Source organism: Bubalus kerabau, chromosome 17 (assembly GCF_029407905.1).
Source record: "Bubalus kerabau isolate K-KA32 ecotype Philippines breed swamp buffalo chromosome 17, PCC_UOA_SB_1v2, whole genome shotgun sequence".
Lineage (NCBI taxonomy): Eukaryota > Metazoa > Chordata > Mammalia > Artiodactyla > Bovidae > Bubalus > Bubalus kerabau.
In genome coordinates this window covers 62,111,483-62,128,582 of record NC_073640.1, presented here as the reverse complement: position 1 = coordinate 62,128,582, position 17,100 = coordinate 62,111,483, and the positions used below count along the sequence as shown (strand labels likewise).

At 41.7% G+C, this 17,100-nt stretch overlaps 1 protein-coding gene across 22 annotated transcripts in view; it reads left to right on the top strand.

The window, feature by feature from the left end:
• Positions 1-17,100, top strand: part of LOC129632401 (zinc finger protein 28-like) — a 76,262-nt gene that overhangs the window by 31,204 nt on the left and 27,958 nt on the right. For 2 of the 22 annotated variants that reach the window (XM_055553994.1, XM_055553993.1), the window contains 2 exons: positions 4,427-4,549; positions 11,506-16,233. In XM_055553994.1, the coding sequence (XP_055409969.1) occupies positions 4,480-4,549; positions 11,506-13,091 (1,656 nt within the window). In that variant the 5' untranslated portion in view covers positions 4,427-4,479 and the 3' untranslated portion in view covers positions 13,092-16,233. The other 20 variants (XM_055553988.1, XM_055553997.1, XM_055554011.1 and 17 more) reach the window with 18 other exon arrangements.

Sequence of the window (17,100 nt, the reverse complement as noted above, 5' to 3'; positions counted from 1 at the left end):
TTGGTCGAAAGGTAGAGACTTTGAGTTGTGAAATGAGTGCGTCCTGGGGAGGTGCGTGCAGCACGCTGACCGTGGTTAATCCCGTTCTGTTACTGCCTGCTGGGAATGTGTCAGGAGGGTAGTCACGAGTGTTGTCACCACACACGGAACATGGGGATTTGGAGGTGATGGATGTGTTGCTTCGTGGATTGTGATAAATATTTCACAGTGTAGACATGTGTCACATGGTCACATCGTGCATGGTATGTGTACACATCCCTTCCTGTTAGTCCGTTCAATGTCAGTCAGGCTGGAAAAGAAGAAAGTGGGAGGTAGTCTGGACTTGACCCCTTGAGTGGTATTCAGCCCAGGCTTCACATGAGATCATGAGGCATTTTGCCTGGGCATGTATTGTACCCCTCCCCCAACAGACACGCTCCTCAGGTTCTCATGTGGGGCCTCGCCCCAGGAATGTGCACAGAGCCACAGATGATTCCGATCTGGATCCTGCATTGAGCACCAGGGCTCTTAGCCTCCACTTCTGAGACTGAGATCAGGCCCTGGGGGAGGGGAGGGTGCTCTGCTCTGAGTGGGGCTGGACCAGGGCCTGCTGTGTGACCTGAACGGCATCGTGGGGTCAGCGGAGGTGCCCCCTGCTGCTGTGTACATGAGGCCTCACCAGGAGGGAAGTGTGATTCGAGGGAAAGTGTGGAAAAGTCCCGTGTTGGACTCTATGCTGCAGTTGACTGTCCTGAGTCCCTCCTGAGACAGTGGCCACAGAGGACTGTCTGTTCCACATGGTGAGGGCTTCCCTGTGTGTGTGGTTGGGGCTCAGGAAGGGGATGTGTTGACCCTAAGCATTAAATACCATGTTTTCCACCTTCTTGACACTCCTCTGAAGACTTGTGTTAGCTGAGGAATAAGCCCAGAACAGAAGGTGAAAGAAAACATGTCAAGAATGGCTTTTTCTCAGGTAAGGTCATATTCTCAGTGGATTCTCAATCTGTCCTGCCTGAAGTACCCATTTTTGGACTCGCTAATCTTGTCTGACTCTGCAGTGTGTTGTCTGACTCCTGTACATTCACCCTCACCCAGGGCTTTCCCTCAGGGTCTGTCATCCTCACTTAGATCCTGTCTCCCCATGACCTGGTGACCTGGCCCTTTTGAGGAGGCTTCCCTGGGCACCGTGTTGGGCAGGGCTTCTCACCCACGGGTTGGAGACGGGGTCTCAGTGCTGTTGGGCAGCAGGGATTGCTTAGGGCCCATCTGGATGCGCTGTCTGCTCTCTGTCAACCGGGGTAAAGAAGCTGCATATAGATGTGAGGTATTAAAATGCATAATACGTGCCAAAATCTGAAAAAGAGTCCAATAAGGGGAAATCAGTCCTACTTTTTATAGTACATTTAAAACTAAGTGAGGACCTCCTTGAAAATCTTAAATGTTTGGGAGTGAAATGAAAAGTTCAGAAAGAGACCTCAGGGCTAGAGAGTGTTTCATTACAGCATCTAATTTAAACTATGAAATATAGTTTGCTAATTATTTATTCTTCCTTTTTGGCCACACGATGCAGCTTGCAGGGTCTTAGTTCCTTGAGGAGGACTTGAACCTGAAACGCTGTGGTGTAAGTGCAAGATCTTAAACGCTGGACTGACAGGAAATTCCCCAAACTTTCCTAATCTTGATGCAATATTTGGTCATGGAATGAAAAGATAAACTTTGGGTTTTGTTAATAACTACATACCTAACAATAAGAATAAGATAATATTACTATATTTAAATATACTTTTCTGCTGTACTGGCTCTTCATTGCTTCACTGGCTTTATCCAGTTCTGGCGAGTGATGGCCACTCTCTAGTTGTGGTGTGTGGGCTCCTCATTACTGTGGCTTCTCTTTTCTTGCAGCCCAGGCTCTAGAGCATGCTGGCTTCAGTAGTTTCACCTGCTGGGCTCTAGAGCTCTGGCTCAGAAATTGAGGCTCACAGGCTTAGATGCCCTTTGGCATGTGGAATCTTACCTACCAGGGATCAAACCTGTGTCTTTTGCACTGCCCAGTGGATTCTTTACCACTGAGCCTCCAGGAAAGCCCTCATATTATTTTTACATATAGCTATTATATACAGATTAGAATAAGTCTTCTGTATATTACTTTCTGCTTGTATTTTCATTTTTTTGAACTAGTGTAAGATAATGTTGAGGACTTCCCTGGTGGTACAGTGGATAAGAATGCCTGCCAATGTAGGGTGCATGGGTCCCATCCCAGGTCCAGGAAGATGCCTCAGAGCAACGACGCCCAGGCGCCATAACTACTGAAACCCACACACTCTAGATTCTGTGCTCCAAAACAAGAGAAGCCACTGTAATGAGAAGCCCGTGCACTGCAGCTGCAGATACAGAAAGCCTCCTCACAGCAAGAAAGACTTGGCAAAACCAAAATAAATAACTTGAAAAAGACATAGAATGCAGACAAATTACTGAAGTACAAACTGATGCATTTTTAATGTCCTAAAGATGCTGAAATACACGTGAATAAAAGAAAACGAGAGTATCATCCCAGAATGTGTCAAAAGGCATCACCTTGGAGTAGGAGATGGCTACTCACTCCAGTGTTCTTGCCTGAAAATCCCATGAACAGAGGAGCATAGCGGGCTACCATGAGGTCGCAAAGATCTGACCCGACTGAGCAACAAAGCAACAACAACCTCCACACACAGCAGAGTGAGCTCTGAAAAACAAATCTAAACCTCTGCTTTACCTCCTGCAGATTCTTCAGTGACTTCCAGTTACTTTTGGAATAAAGTCCTAAATCCAAAGACCTTGTAGAAAGCGGCCTCTACCTGGCATCACCCCTCTTTGTTCCCTGTGTCCCAGTTAGACTGACTGACTTGCTGTTCACTAAATACCTTCCTGCCTCAGAGCCAGCACTCAGGCTGTTCTCTCTGCTTGCAACACTCTTCCATTTCCCACCTTGCCAATCCTAAGTGCTTCCTCCTCATGGAGACCTTGTGTGATTTCTTGATGTACGTCAAGACTTTCCGATAAATCTTCTCTTAGCACCAGGCCTGTTTCAGAGCACGTGTTGCAATAGTAACTTTAAAATTATGGATGTAATTGGGTGGCTGGCTGCTAGACTGTAAGCTCCATTATGTTCACTGCTGTACTCCCAGTTTGGGGCCCATGTTGATACTCTGTAAATTTGGATTGAAAGAAAAAATAGGTCTTCCTTGTTTCAACCAGTTGTGTGTTTACATTTGCATGTGTGAGTGCATGGATCTGTAATTCCATGGTTTTATTACAGAACATCATCTCATAAACATGTTTTATGCTGTGTAGCAGTTGAAATTATATCTAAGTGTTTTCCATTCCTTTAAGTTTTTTCTACCTCATTACGTGAATGATGGAAACAGTAGTAAGAGTATTGACCTTGTGTGGTTGGTGGGAAGAGCGGGTGACCCTGTACAGTGACCATTTGTCCTATAGTCGTGTCTGACTCTTTGTGACCCAATGGGCCATACATAACCCTTCAGGCTCCTCTGTCCCTGGAATTCTCCAGGCAAGAATATGGGAGTGGGTTGCCATGCCGTCCTCCAGGGGGATCTTCCCCCTGGAGATATGAACACCATGTCCCCTGCATTGCAGGCGGATTCTTTACTGCTGAGCCTTAGGGCAACCCAGATACCTACATATGATACTGCATATTATAGTGTTCCCTGTGCATTCAGAAGGAGGTAGATAGTAAATTAATTTGTGAATATTTTTCTGTCCATCTATCATGTCTGTCTTTCCTTGGCTGACAAAAGATCTGGGATTCTACACCTCCATTGCACTTCAGCTTTCTTGAACTTGTTTCAGGTATTCTTGGAACTCTGTCTGGATATACTTTGCTGCTCTGGTATTTCTGTTGCCAGTCCCAACCACCTAACCTCAGGTGCTGTTGCCTCATTTCTTAACTGTTTAATCTGTGCAAATTCTTAGAATGACAGAGTTTTCATGGTAAGATGGACCCAGATCTTCCTCTAATGTGCTGTTATGTTGACAATAAGTTCATCTGTGTAAAGTCTTAGAGTAATGCTTAGTGTGTCGGAAGTGTTGAGACACCTGTCATCAGTGTGATGATGTCATAATCAGAACAATGTGTGTTCTTTAAAGCCGCTGTGGACTTTGTCGTCTCTGAAGACACCAGTCTTGTAACTCATCTAGATAGTGAATGTCCCTCGGTGTGTATAGTGTAACACTTATGCATAAAGAACTCACTGGTTGAATTTATTTTTATATTCTGCATGTATTGTCCATACGAGTGACAAATTCATGTTTATTGGAAGATGTCATAGTCTTATGAAAGAACAGGAAAATTACCTGAATTGATCATTACCCCTCTAACCTCTTCTCATTTCATGTGAAAATAAGAATCTTCCCGAGTGCCTGTTAGTAAAATATGCTTTCATTTCAGACACAGTTGACCGTTGAGGATGTGGACATCAAGTTCACTCCAGAGGAGTGGGAATGCCTGGACCCTGCTCAGAGGGCCTTGTACCGGGACGTGATGGTGGAAACCTACAAGAACCTGCTGTCTGTGGGTGAGGATCACTTCCCTGTGAAGTTGGATTCTGGTTTGGGGGTCTCTCTGTGTTTTCCCTCTGTGTCTCTTGCCAGCCCCTGTTTTGCTTGACTGAGTTCATAGCCTTGTCCTTTCTTTGGGTGATCTGCCCACTGTGTGATACACAAATTTCTACACAGCTTAAGTATTTATAAAGCTGATTTTGAACTTTAAAATATCCAATTCCCTGTTTTCTACCCTTGTATTCTTGGTTCAGTAGTTCTTGGAAAGAACTAGATACATGGATGCCTGTGTGCTCAGTTGGTACAGTTGTGTCTGACTCTGCAACCCAGTAGACTGTAGCCCTCCTGGCTCCTCTATCCATGGGATTCTCCCGGCAAGACAACTGGAGTAGGTTCCCATGCCCTGGTCCAGGGGCTCTTCCCCCGCAGGGGTCGAAGCCACGTCTCCTGCGTGGCAGGTGGATACTTTACCTTTGAGCCCCAAGGAAGCCCAGGTATCTGCATATTATACTGTATATTATACTGTTTCCTGTGCATTCAGAAGGACGCAGATAGTAAATTAATTTGTGAATGTTTTTCTGTCTGTCTATAATGGCCATCACTTCTTGGCTGACAAAAGAAGTTGGATTCTACACCTGGCAATGCAGGAGGCACAGGGTCTAGGTCCTCTCTAAAGCAGGCCTGTGAGCTTGCTTCTAACCTGGCTGGACACTGCCCTGACTGTGAGTGCCCTGACTGCCTGCTGTGAGTGCAAAGCTTGCAGCACCAGAGATAGATCGGGGACAACTCTTGAGATTTTTGAGCCCTTGGAGGTGCCCTGGCCTACTTAGCTGTAGGCTTAGCAACATTATAAGTTTTGTAAGACAAACAAATAGTATTAACATGCAACCAGAGCTACTATTTGCTCACAGATTGCTGATGATATCAATTAGCGTCCTGGGATTATAAGGGCTAACCCAAAACTGCAATCTTTGAAGTCTCACGCATAACTGTAACATGCTGCCTGGGACCTTTTCCCCACTGGGGCTCCAGATGGGCTGTGTCCCGATACTTCCCAGCACTGTTTGAGTCTGGATGTTGGTCAGAACCCAATTTGGTTATGTATCTTCTGCTGTTTCTACTTCGCTTTTTTTTATTGTTAGCATATTGAAAGTCAGCTTGATAATTCTATAATAAGTATTTGTGTTATTTATTTCTACAGAACAAGTGGCTTATTTTGTTAACAAATCTTTGAACTTGAGGTGAAAGTGACAACATTTGGCAAAACTTTAATTGGCCCTGTGAGCAGTATTTGTGAGACAAAATGCCACTCTGTAAGAAGAAAGAGGTTGATGAAGTTTTTATTTCCTAATAGGAAGATTTGTGTTACTACTAGTTCGCTGATACCGGAGAAGGCAATGGCACCCCACTCCAGTATTGTAGCCTGGAAAATCCCATGGATGGAGGAGCCTAGTGGGCTGCAGTCCATGGGGTCGCTAAGAGTCGGACACAACTGAGCGACTTCTCTTTCACTTTTCACTTTCATGCATTGGAGAAGGAAATGGCGACCCACTCCAGTGTTCTTGCCTGGAGAATCCCAGGGACAGGGGAGCCTAGTGGGCTGCTGTCTATGGGGTCGCACAGAGTTGGACACGACTGAAGAGACTTAGCAGCAGCAGCACCAGCAGTTAGCTGATACATGGGATGTTTTCACTGGATGGTGTGAAAATTGGAACCTTAAAGAGGGCTGTACCCTTAGAAGTTACTGAATATTTGTGACTCTCACCCATTGAGAAAGGATAAGAATGCCATGCTGGATGAGAGGCTGGATCCTTCTCTCTCCTACTGTGAGGTACATAAAATGAAAGGGAAACTCACTCAGTCATGTCGGAGTCTTTGCGACCCCATGGACTATAGAGTCCATGGGATTCTCCAGGCCAGAATTCTGCAGTGAGTAGCCTTTCCCTTCTTCAAGGGATCTTCCCAACCCAGGTATTGAACCCAGGTCTCCCCTTTATTGCTGGAGAATTCTTTATCAGCTGAGCCACCAGGGAAGTACAGGAGGTACATAAAGCGATCTTAAAATTGTCTGAAGAGAAGTTACAACTGGAAACAGAATTATGCGATTAGTGATGATGGTTCTCCGTATTATGTCAAATTATATATTAGCTGATCAAATTCTCACATTTTAAGTGGGCGCTCTCCTGTGCTGGCCCACATCTCTTAACAGTGTCCCCCACTGCCTTTCTGTCTCCATTATCTTTGTCCTGTTGTGGCCTTTCACCCCTCCTACCTCTCTGTCTCCCTCTCCATCAGCTAGTCCCCTTCTAACTTCCCCTGTCTCTCAGTGGGGAGGAGGAGCCCAGCTTCTCCCACTCCTGCCCCCACTCTAACAAATGTCTTTACCCCTTCAGATTCTTCTGATCAAGTGAAGAGCCCCATTTCCCAAGATGGACAATCTATGATTTTTATCATCCATCTGCCTCAGTTAATCACAGTCAATTTGAACACTGTTTACTCTGTATTTTAGATATAAGACTGTGACTATTGAAAGGGAAGATAAGTTTTTTGACACAGGGATTGCTGTGATATTCTTTAGACTCTGGAGAAAACTGGTTAAAATGATTTTTCCTTTTTTCTTTTGAAACTAAAAAACCATTTCTTTTTGCATATGGAATAAAAACAGCTAGCTTCTTAAAAAGCCCTGCCTACAGAAAAGCTTGAAGTTAACCTTTACCAGGGATCCCAGATGACTCTAGTGGTAAAGAAGCTGCCTGCCAGTGTGGGAGACACTGGAGATGAACCCACAGGAGATGTGGGTTCAATCGCTGGCTTGGGAAGATCCCCTGGAGGAGGATACCAACTCTAGTAAGGTCAGAGACACATTTTAAATCTGTCTGGATTTATGCGTGTCTCAGTGTGTGTCTTTGATTTTGGATAATATTGCTGAGGTTTATTTGTAAATGAGCTCTTACTCAATTGGCTTTAAAAGAAAGGAAGCACTTGGGCTTCCCTGGTGGCTCAATGGTAAAGAATCCACCTGCCAGTGCAAAGGACAGGTTCTATCCCTGGTTCAGGGAGACTCCACATGCTGCAGAGCAGGTAAGCCCGTACACCACCACTACTGAAGCCCACGTGCTCTAGAGCTCATGGTCCACAAGAGAAGTACGTACAATGAGAAGCTCATTCACCACAACTAGAGAGTAGTTGCCGCTTGACACAATGAGAGAAAGACAGAGCAGCGATGATGACCCAGTGAAGCCAAAAATAATAATGAATTAAAAAAAAAAAAAAAAAAAACAGTAAATGCATACAAATCAATTAGAAGGGAAATTAACCTAAATGAATTTCAGGTTCATGTGAACTGGGAAGTATTCAATATTAAATATCTAGTATTAATGTTTACTCATCTAATTATGGCTTGAGTCATCCACATTGTGTAATACTTCTGTTGTGTTACATTGAGAGATTTAGGACTATTGATGAATGTTTGGTGATACTCTGAGATACTGTCTATAAGAAAGCAAATGTTTTTAAAAGTTATCACTAGTATTTATGTTCACTAATCTAGAAAATGCAATATAAAGCACAGATCATGGTTGCTTAAGAAAGGTAAGATGTGTGTTTTCAGTGAGAAAGGTGTGAGAAATGAAATTGAGTTTGGATGCTCATAGCAGTGAGTGGAAGCTGGAAGGAAGGTCTTCATTTCCTAGACCAAGGGTCCTGACCATTGGACCACAGCAGCCAACGATTAGGGCTAAGGTCCCTAGTGTTGCCTGCCTAGTCAATAAAGAATTCAGATGAAGAAGCACAAGGCAAGGAGTAAAGGAAAATGTTTATTGAAAGGAAAAGTATATGCAGAAAGGCGCATGGGCTAGATCAGAGAGAGCGCCCCACCTTTGGTAAATGTCAATTCTTTTTAAAGGGACAGTTTTCCAGGTCTTCGTCTCTCCTTGGGTCAGTCACCTTCCTTTGTCCCCTCTGGTTAATTTGTCTCAGGACCTCCCCCTGGGATGTGAATGCACACCCTAACCAAGATGTATCTCGAAGTGAAGGCTTCTGGGAGAAGCAAGACTCATTATGGCCTGAATTATCCTCTGACTTGACCTCAAGTGACCTTTCTGCACATGTGTAGTGTCTCTGTTAATAGGGTTTTTTCCTTTCTTTGTCATTGCCATGATTATTCCCTTGAGGTAAGCGACAAAGACTGGCTATTTACACTGTATTTGTTAGGTATAGATTCCTCAACTGGAGCCTAGCTATCTCTTGTCTCAGGGAATGCAGAGAGAAGGGTGACTGATTGTAGATATCCAATCTGGAGCACATCTGTCTCCTACGTAAAAATTACATTTTATTAGGGAAGAAGAAATTCAGTCTGACTTACAGGTGGCTGTTTACAAATGAAAAAAGTGATTTAAAAAAAAAAGGAGAGAAAGGTTTATGGAAACTGGACCCCAAGAAAAGAGGTCCCAAAGGGTAGGTCTTTTTATTATCTGTAGCAGTGTGTCATTTGACTCCTGTCAATGTTGTTGCTTGATTTTGGGGAGCATGTGATGAGGTGTTTCAAAGGGATCTAATTCCTCTCTGTCCCCCTTCTGTGCTGGATTCTGTGGGATGTCCACTTTTTGGGGCATATAGAGCAATAGTAACACCTCCAGAGCTGTAATCCCTGGAGCCAGCCTGGTTCTCTTCCTATTTGCTGCACTTGGGAGACCTCATTGGAAGAAGGGAAGAGAATGGCCAATCTTTGATTGCATTTGGTATCTCGGATCCTACACAGAGCTGCCTTCAACCTGTTTTCCTGTTCAGAACCCTCAGCTATTCCTGTTGTTACTGCTTTTGCCACAATCTTCAGCGGTATGTGTGGGAGAAGGCAATGGCAACCCACTCCAGTACTCTTGCCTGGCAAATCCCATGGACAGAGGAGCCTGGTAGGCTGCAGTCCACGGGGTCGCTAGGAGTCGGACACTACTGAGCGACTTCCCTTTCACTTTTCACTTTCATGCATTGGAGACGGAAATGGCAACCCACTCCAGTGTTCTTGCCTGGAGAATCCCAGGGACGGGGGAGCCTGGTGGGCTGCCGTCTCTGGGGTCGCACAGAGTTGGACACGACTGAAGTGACTTAGCAGTAGCAGTAGCAGTCAGCGGTATGTGTAACAGGAATGTGGTTTTTATCTTCTGTGATTGTAACTCAGGAAGCCTGTAAGGACGGTGGACTCGGAGATCTTCTCTTCGATCCCCAGTCTTGCATATGTGAATCATGCTCCAGGTTCCTTCTGTCCATGCTCATACTGTACAAAATGACCCATGCTTATCCACTGAACCACATTTTCAGGACATGAATTGATATGTTGGGGAGTGGTACTTGAGAAACCATTTATAGGTGAGATGGCTGAGTAAGGCTGTTTGTTACGCAGATCAGTTCTTGTGTCTCACTCGACCTTATCTTTTTAAAGTCATGAAGTTTGTTGTAACCTTTTGTAATCTGTTCTGCCCAAGTGGGCCCTGGTGGTTAAGAACATGTATGAATCTGTAGGTCTGGGTTTCAGTCCTGCTTTGCTCATTACTTTCATGTGTTATGGAATTATGTTCATGAACCCTGGGAATCTACTACTTTTATTTGAAAAATTGAGGTAATTCATGCTTTTAGGTGTCATAGAATTTTGACTATTTTACTGAAAAGGTCAGAAGTTACTTTTTTTTTTTTTTTTCCTGAACCATGTGGCTGACGGGATCTTAGTACTCCACTCAGGGATGGAATCTGTACCCCCTACAGTGTAATCATGTAATGCTATCCACTAGACGATCAGGAAATTTGCCTCAAAGGTTACTTTTGCTTAAAATGCATATTTACTTCATGTCATGGTTATTGTGACATATCTCTTTGTCTGTATTACATCCTGTATATTGTTAATTTACATTTCGTTCTGAAGAGTTTGTCTCTGACTCTAGTTAATAAGTTTTCAAATAATATTCGTCTTTTATAGCGTATTCTTTACCTCTCAGCCATAAGGAACGCCTCAAAGCTTGTTCCTTTACATGTATCTTACAGCCAATGAACCGAGTAAGTGAAGGATACTGTATAGATAGGCAATTGCTATATTGAGTGGCTGTTATTTAAGTAGAGATTGTTTCATTTATTAATTCTTTGTCATTTAAAGATGACAGTATGTTTTACACAGTATAACTCACACGAACCACTTGTTATAAAATGCCGTATGTCTGTCTAGTTATTGATTTATAAGAAGTATTTAGAAAAGTGTTCTTTGTTTTTTGTAAAAATTATTTTAGGGAATTCCCGGACAGTCCAGTGGATAGGAGCACTTTCACTACAGTGTCCTGGGTTTAATCCATGGTTAGAGAACTAAGATCTCATAAGCCCTGATGGAGAGGGGGGCTGTTTTAATAAATTCTTTATTTTCACTATGCAGTGTTTGTTGAACTGTTGTCAACTGCCATTTATGTTTTACAGTTTTTGTTAGAATGCTTCCTTTGGGTTATTTACCATTACAGTGTATTGCCTTGTTGATCCTTTCTTGCTTAGTTGCTCAGTCCTTTCTGATACTTTGTGGTGTCATGGATTGTAGCCCGCCAAGCTCCCCATCCATGGAATTTTTACTATTTTTTTATCCTCAATTATGAGACAGAAGTGTGTTTCTACCAAATAGAATGAGCTTTGAGATAATGGTGGGAAAAGATATTTTCCTTTGAGAATTGACATGGGTTTGCATAAAATGAATGTTTTCCTGATTGTGTCTTTCAAACTTGGGTACCCTAAAATTAATTTGAATTCTGTGTGATTGCTCTTTTCTTTTTTAGGGAGTTCTATTCCTTTAGTGTCCCTTATATTTTTAGTTCATCATTGGGAAGATTCAAAATACTGTTCAGGATGGGTATGACTTTTGGTATAATGTCATGTGTTCAACAGGAAAAAATTTATTTATGAATTGTAATTAATACGATACCTATGGTTCTTTATATCTTGTAGATGTGTCTCGTATAGATATGACCATGAAATTACAAGCAAAAGGAAACAGTGGAAAAGGAGAAATTTTTCAAAGAGTGATATTTGGGAGAGCTGAAACTTCTGAAATTAAAGATTTTTTCCTCAGGAAGATACAGGAAACTGTGGATGGTTTTGAGAGTCTGTGGACAGATAATGAAAGAAGAGACTATGGAATATCTATATCCCATAACAAAAATTTTACTGATGGAAGAGATCATCAGAGTAGAAATGATGAAGGAGATAAGCCTGTTGAAAGGCACAGATCAAACTTTCATGATGAATTGCAGATGCTTCAGTCTGAAGGGACAATTTTTGAACGTAGTCAAGTCGTGATGCATATGAACAGTAGTGCTTCAGTTTTGCCAATTCAGAGAACTCATAGTGTCTGCAAAGGCAATTCTCATAATAATGAGTGTGCTGTTATGCATCCCTCAGAACAGGCCCCAGACCCAGAAGGACACAAGAAAAAATCTTACAAAAGTAATGAGTGTGGCATAACCATGCTTCAGGACTCAGAACTCACTAGACATCAAAGAATCCATATAGGAAGATTACCATATAAAGCTGACGTATGTGGCAAGGCGTTTAATGATAATATGAGGCTTGCAGTTCATCAGAGAAATCATACTGGAGAGAAACCGTATAAATGTGATGTATTTGGCCACTGCTTTAAGCACAATGCACACCTTCAAAACCATGGGAGAACTCATACTGGAGAGAAACCATATAAATGTGATGTGTGTGCAAAAGCCTTTACTTGCAAAGAAAGTCGGGCACTTCATCCAATCCTTCATACTGGAGAGAAACCATATAAATGTGATATATGTGGCCGTGGCTATACGCGAAAGTCAGACCTTGGAATTCATCAGAGAGTTCATACTGGAGAGAAGCCATATACATGTGATGTGTGTGGCCATGGCTATACTCGAAAATCAGACCTTGGAATTCATCAGAGACTTCATACTGGAGAGAAGCCATATAAATGTGATCTCTGTGGACAGGCCTTTACTCGCAAAGAAAGCTACACAGTTCATCAGATCCTTCATACTGGAGAGAAACCATATAAATGTGATGTGTGTGGCTGTGGCTATACTCGAAAGTCATGCCTTGGAATTCATCAGAGAGTTCATTCTGGAGAGAAGCCATATAAGTGTGATCTGTGTGAACAGGCCTTTACTCACAAAGAAAGCCACACAGTTCATCAGGTCCTTCATACTGGAGAGAAACCATATAAATGTGATGTGTGTGGCCGTGGCTATACTCAAAAAGCACAACTTGTAATTCATCAGAGAGTTCATTCTGGAGAGAAGCCATATAAGTGTGAACTGTGTGAACAGGCCTTTACTCGCAAAGAAAGCCACACAGTTCATCAGATCCTTCATACTGGAGAGAAACCATATAAATGTGATGTATGTGGCCGTGGCTATACTCGAAGCAGACAACTTGCAATTCATTGGAGGCTTCATACTGGAGAGAAGCCATATAAATGTGATATATGTGGCAAGGCCTTTAGTGTAAATAGAAGCCTTAGAACTCATCGGAAAATTCATACCGAAGAGAAACCATAAAAATGTGATGTATGTGGCAAGGCCTTTAGAGTAAAAGGAAGCCTTACATCTCATCAGAAAATTCATACTGGACAGAAAGCATATCAATGTGATGTATGTGGCAGGGTCTTTAGTTTCAAATCAGCCTTAACTCTCCAACAGGCAGTTCATACAGGAGAGAAAGCACAGAAATGTATCTATGGGGCAAAGTCTTCAATTCCAGCTGTTACTTTGCAGTTCATTGGAGAACTCATTTTCGAGAGATGTTTGTGGCAAGCCCTTTAGTCAAACTGCAAACCTTGCAATTAATCGGAGAATTCATACTGGAGAGAAAGCATATGAATGTGTTGTCTGTGGCAAGGCCTTTAGTCATATTGGTAAGCTTGCAGTTTATCCAAAATTCATAATGTGTTGCGTGTAGCTGATCCTTTACTTGAAGTGCACAACATGGAATTCATCAGAGAATTAATACTGGAGAGAAAACAAATGTGATCTCAATGTCAAGGCTTGTAATCTAAACACAAACCTTGCAGTTCATCAGAGAATTCATATTAGAAACCTTACAATTGAAACAATGGTTACAAATTTTAGTGCTCAGTCAACCTTAACTCACCATCAGGTAGTTCACATAGGAGAGAAAGCATAGAAATATAATGTATGTGGCCAGTTTTTTACTTGAAATGACCATCATAGGAAGCATCAGCTAATTCATAGTGGAGAAAACTGTTACAAATGGAACAGTTGTGAGAAGCATTTTAGTGCAACTGTGATGAGTGTGGCAGAGCGTTTAATCTGAGTTCAGGCCTTACGATTCACCAGAGAATTTGTACTGTATAGAAATGTACAAATGAAATGAATGTGGCAAAGCTTCTAGTTCATGTTCAGCCTTAACTGACCATTCGGCAGTTCATACAGGAGAGAAGCCACATAAATGGGATTTATATGACAAAGCCTGTAGTCACAAGGAATGGCTTTGCAGATCATCTGAGAATCAGTACTGCAGTGAAAACATACAAATGACTACATTTGTATGTAAATGTAGTAAACAACTGCAGTAAACTACGTGAAGTTTTTGACCTTCCGAAAAGTCAAACTGGAGGAAACTGCACAAATGTGGTTGATGTAGCAAAGGCTTGATTCTGTATTCAGATCTAACTAATCCTCAGGTAATTAATTCTGAATTGAAATCTTACCTACGTAGTGCATGTGGTAAGTCTTTTGCATGGCATTCAGTTTTTTACAAAACATGAGAAAATGCTTCCCGGCAAGAATCCATACATTTCAGAGCACAGTCAATCCCTCCAGTGGAGGAAATCATGTAAATGTCTGCAGCCAGGATTTCAGTAATGGGCTGATCATTCCCAGCATCAAAGAATTCATAATACAAAGAAATCTTACAAATATGAGTGTGGAAAATCCTTCAGGTGGCATTCAGGCCTAAAAAGACATCAGGTGACCCATGCTCCAGAGGACTTCCAAAGATAATCAATGTGGCCAGGCTTTTTCTTTATACCTCAGGCTTCTTGAGCATATTCACACTAGGTAAAAACTGTATCAATGTAATAAGTGTGTCGGGTTTTTAGGCAACAATCCAACTTCAGGCTTCATTAAAGAAGTCATTTTGCAGAGAAAGCTTACAAGTGACATGAGTATGTAAAACCTTTACTCGGGGTCACATCTCACCAACCATCAGATCATCCATGCTACAGAGAAGCTTACTAGTGCAGAATATGTGGCAAGGCTTTTAGGTGCTCCCTGTATCTCAGTGTTCAGCAAATACTTTATACTTAGAAATGCAACTTTTATGGCAGTTGTCACAATTGCTGCTCCCGCTTTAGGTATCTAAGAACATATATCCTATAGATAAACCACACAAATACAATATCTGGAAAGAATTTTACCCAAACATCAAAGTTGGGAAACATTCTGGAGCAGTGCTTTACAAATGCAATGGAGGTGGAGAAAGTTTCAGCTTGAGTTGAAGTATTAGACAACAAGACTCCATAGTAAAGAGGAGTCTTGGAATTGGATGGCAAAGGCCTTTCTGCAGGCTTCAGAGTGCACTAGGCTTCAGAATATATGTTTCAGATAAACCACACAGAAGTAATGTGCTCACTAAAGCCTTAAGGCAAAGATCAAAATGATGGAACCTGAGAAGGCAAGCTTACAGAAGTAATGAATTTTTTCATGAGATATTCACACCTTGGGTGTGATTTATGCAGGTCAGAAACTACAGATACACTGAATTTGGAAATACATTTAAGAAAATTTGTTTCCTCAAGATTCTCCCCAAGATTCATATCGGGGAGAATCCTTAGAATTGTAATGACTCATAAAATTTTGGGACAGTTCTTACAACAGATCACACGAGAAGATTCATTTTAGGATTAAATCTTTAGTTTTCCAACAATTAACCTCCTGTGTTATGGCAGTATAATTATGTTAAGTATGTTGAAACTTCCTGATCTGTTGAAATGATCACTAATCTTCAGTGTGTATTTAATTACTTGAGTTTTCTTGAAAAGGTGATGTTATTTTTTAATGACATTTCTGCAAGGTTTGAAAGCTTTTATAGCTTTCTTAGGGAGTTTCATGATGGTTTCTGCAAAGAAATCGGTAAGATAAAGGAGCAGACTTCATTAGGTGTGCTTCATTAATATCCATCTTTCATGGGTAAACAGGGACACTAAAATATCGAATTCAGTGGTGTGTGAATTAGGATCAGCAAGGGACAGAGAAGCATGTCAAACCATGACAGGACTCAGCATACTCATTATGTTCAGGATGCCCTTCTGTACACAGGCCACCGTGATTATAGGACTGAATGATGTACCATCTGCCATGCAAAGAGCAACCTGGACATTAAGGGGCTTGGGCTTTTCATGGGAGGGGAGTTGACAGGTTACTGAAGACTGATTACGTGGGAGAACTTATAGCAGGGGAATGCTGGTCATTTTCTCCCTTAACTGGCTGTTGCCATTGCATATAAATGATTAATGGAAACTTCTTGGAAATTGAAGAAAATGGGATCAAAAGAACCAGAAAAATATGCGTGTGTATCTGTTTCATCACTGAATCCTGCAATTTGTGTTGTACTTCTGTTTTCTTCAGAATATTTCCTAAGTCTTGTAATCTAATAAAATTTGTATCATTTTCCCCATAACCCTGAATGGATCATGTTTCTTCCAACAACACAGTTTTTCACCACCTCAACTTCATAACAGAAACTAGGAATACACCAAAGGCACTCCATGTAGAAAGAATGTAGAAGAATTTCTTTTCATGATGACATCAAACAATAGACAATTTTGGGATTATATACTTATAATTTGGACTTCAGTTATTACACCACACTCTGTCCATAACGGAAGTTATATTTCCGATATCTGCTTGTGCCAAAATGAAACTAATAGCATGTGCCTAATTTACATGAAGTGAAAATATGAATAATAAATGTGCAAAATCTAAGAAATAAAACACTTTGGAAATAAGGTTAAAAGTGATAGCTCTTTTTGAGCTGGGAGGATCCTGAAATAAATTATTTTTTGTTATTCATTTGTTATTGGTCATATAGTTGTGGCTTATAGGATATCTCCAAAGCATGTAGGAATTTCCCAGACCAGGGATCTCTCCCATGTCTCTGTTTGGCAGGTGGATTCCTTACCACTGAGCACCAGGGAAGACCCAGAAATAGTTTAGAGTCCACACTATATTATGGGAATATTTTTGTTTGATAAACTAGAAATTTCATATATTCAGTCCCCAATATGTTGGATCTTATTACTTTGCAGTCACTGAAAGAACAAGATGCAACGAAACCCAAAGTTTGGTTTGGATTTTGAGACAAATGAAGCCATATGTTGAACTCTTATGAGAATGTTAACTGCTGAAGCTTTCTAGTGGAAACATGGTAGCCTGCCAAACTGTTTGGTTCAGTTCAGTCGCTCAGTCGTGTCCGATTCTGTGATCTCTTGGACTGCAGCATGCCAGGCTTCCCTGTCCATCACCAACTCCTGGAGCTTGTCAAACT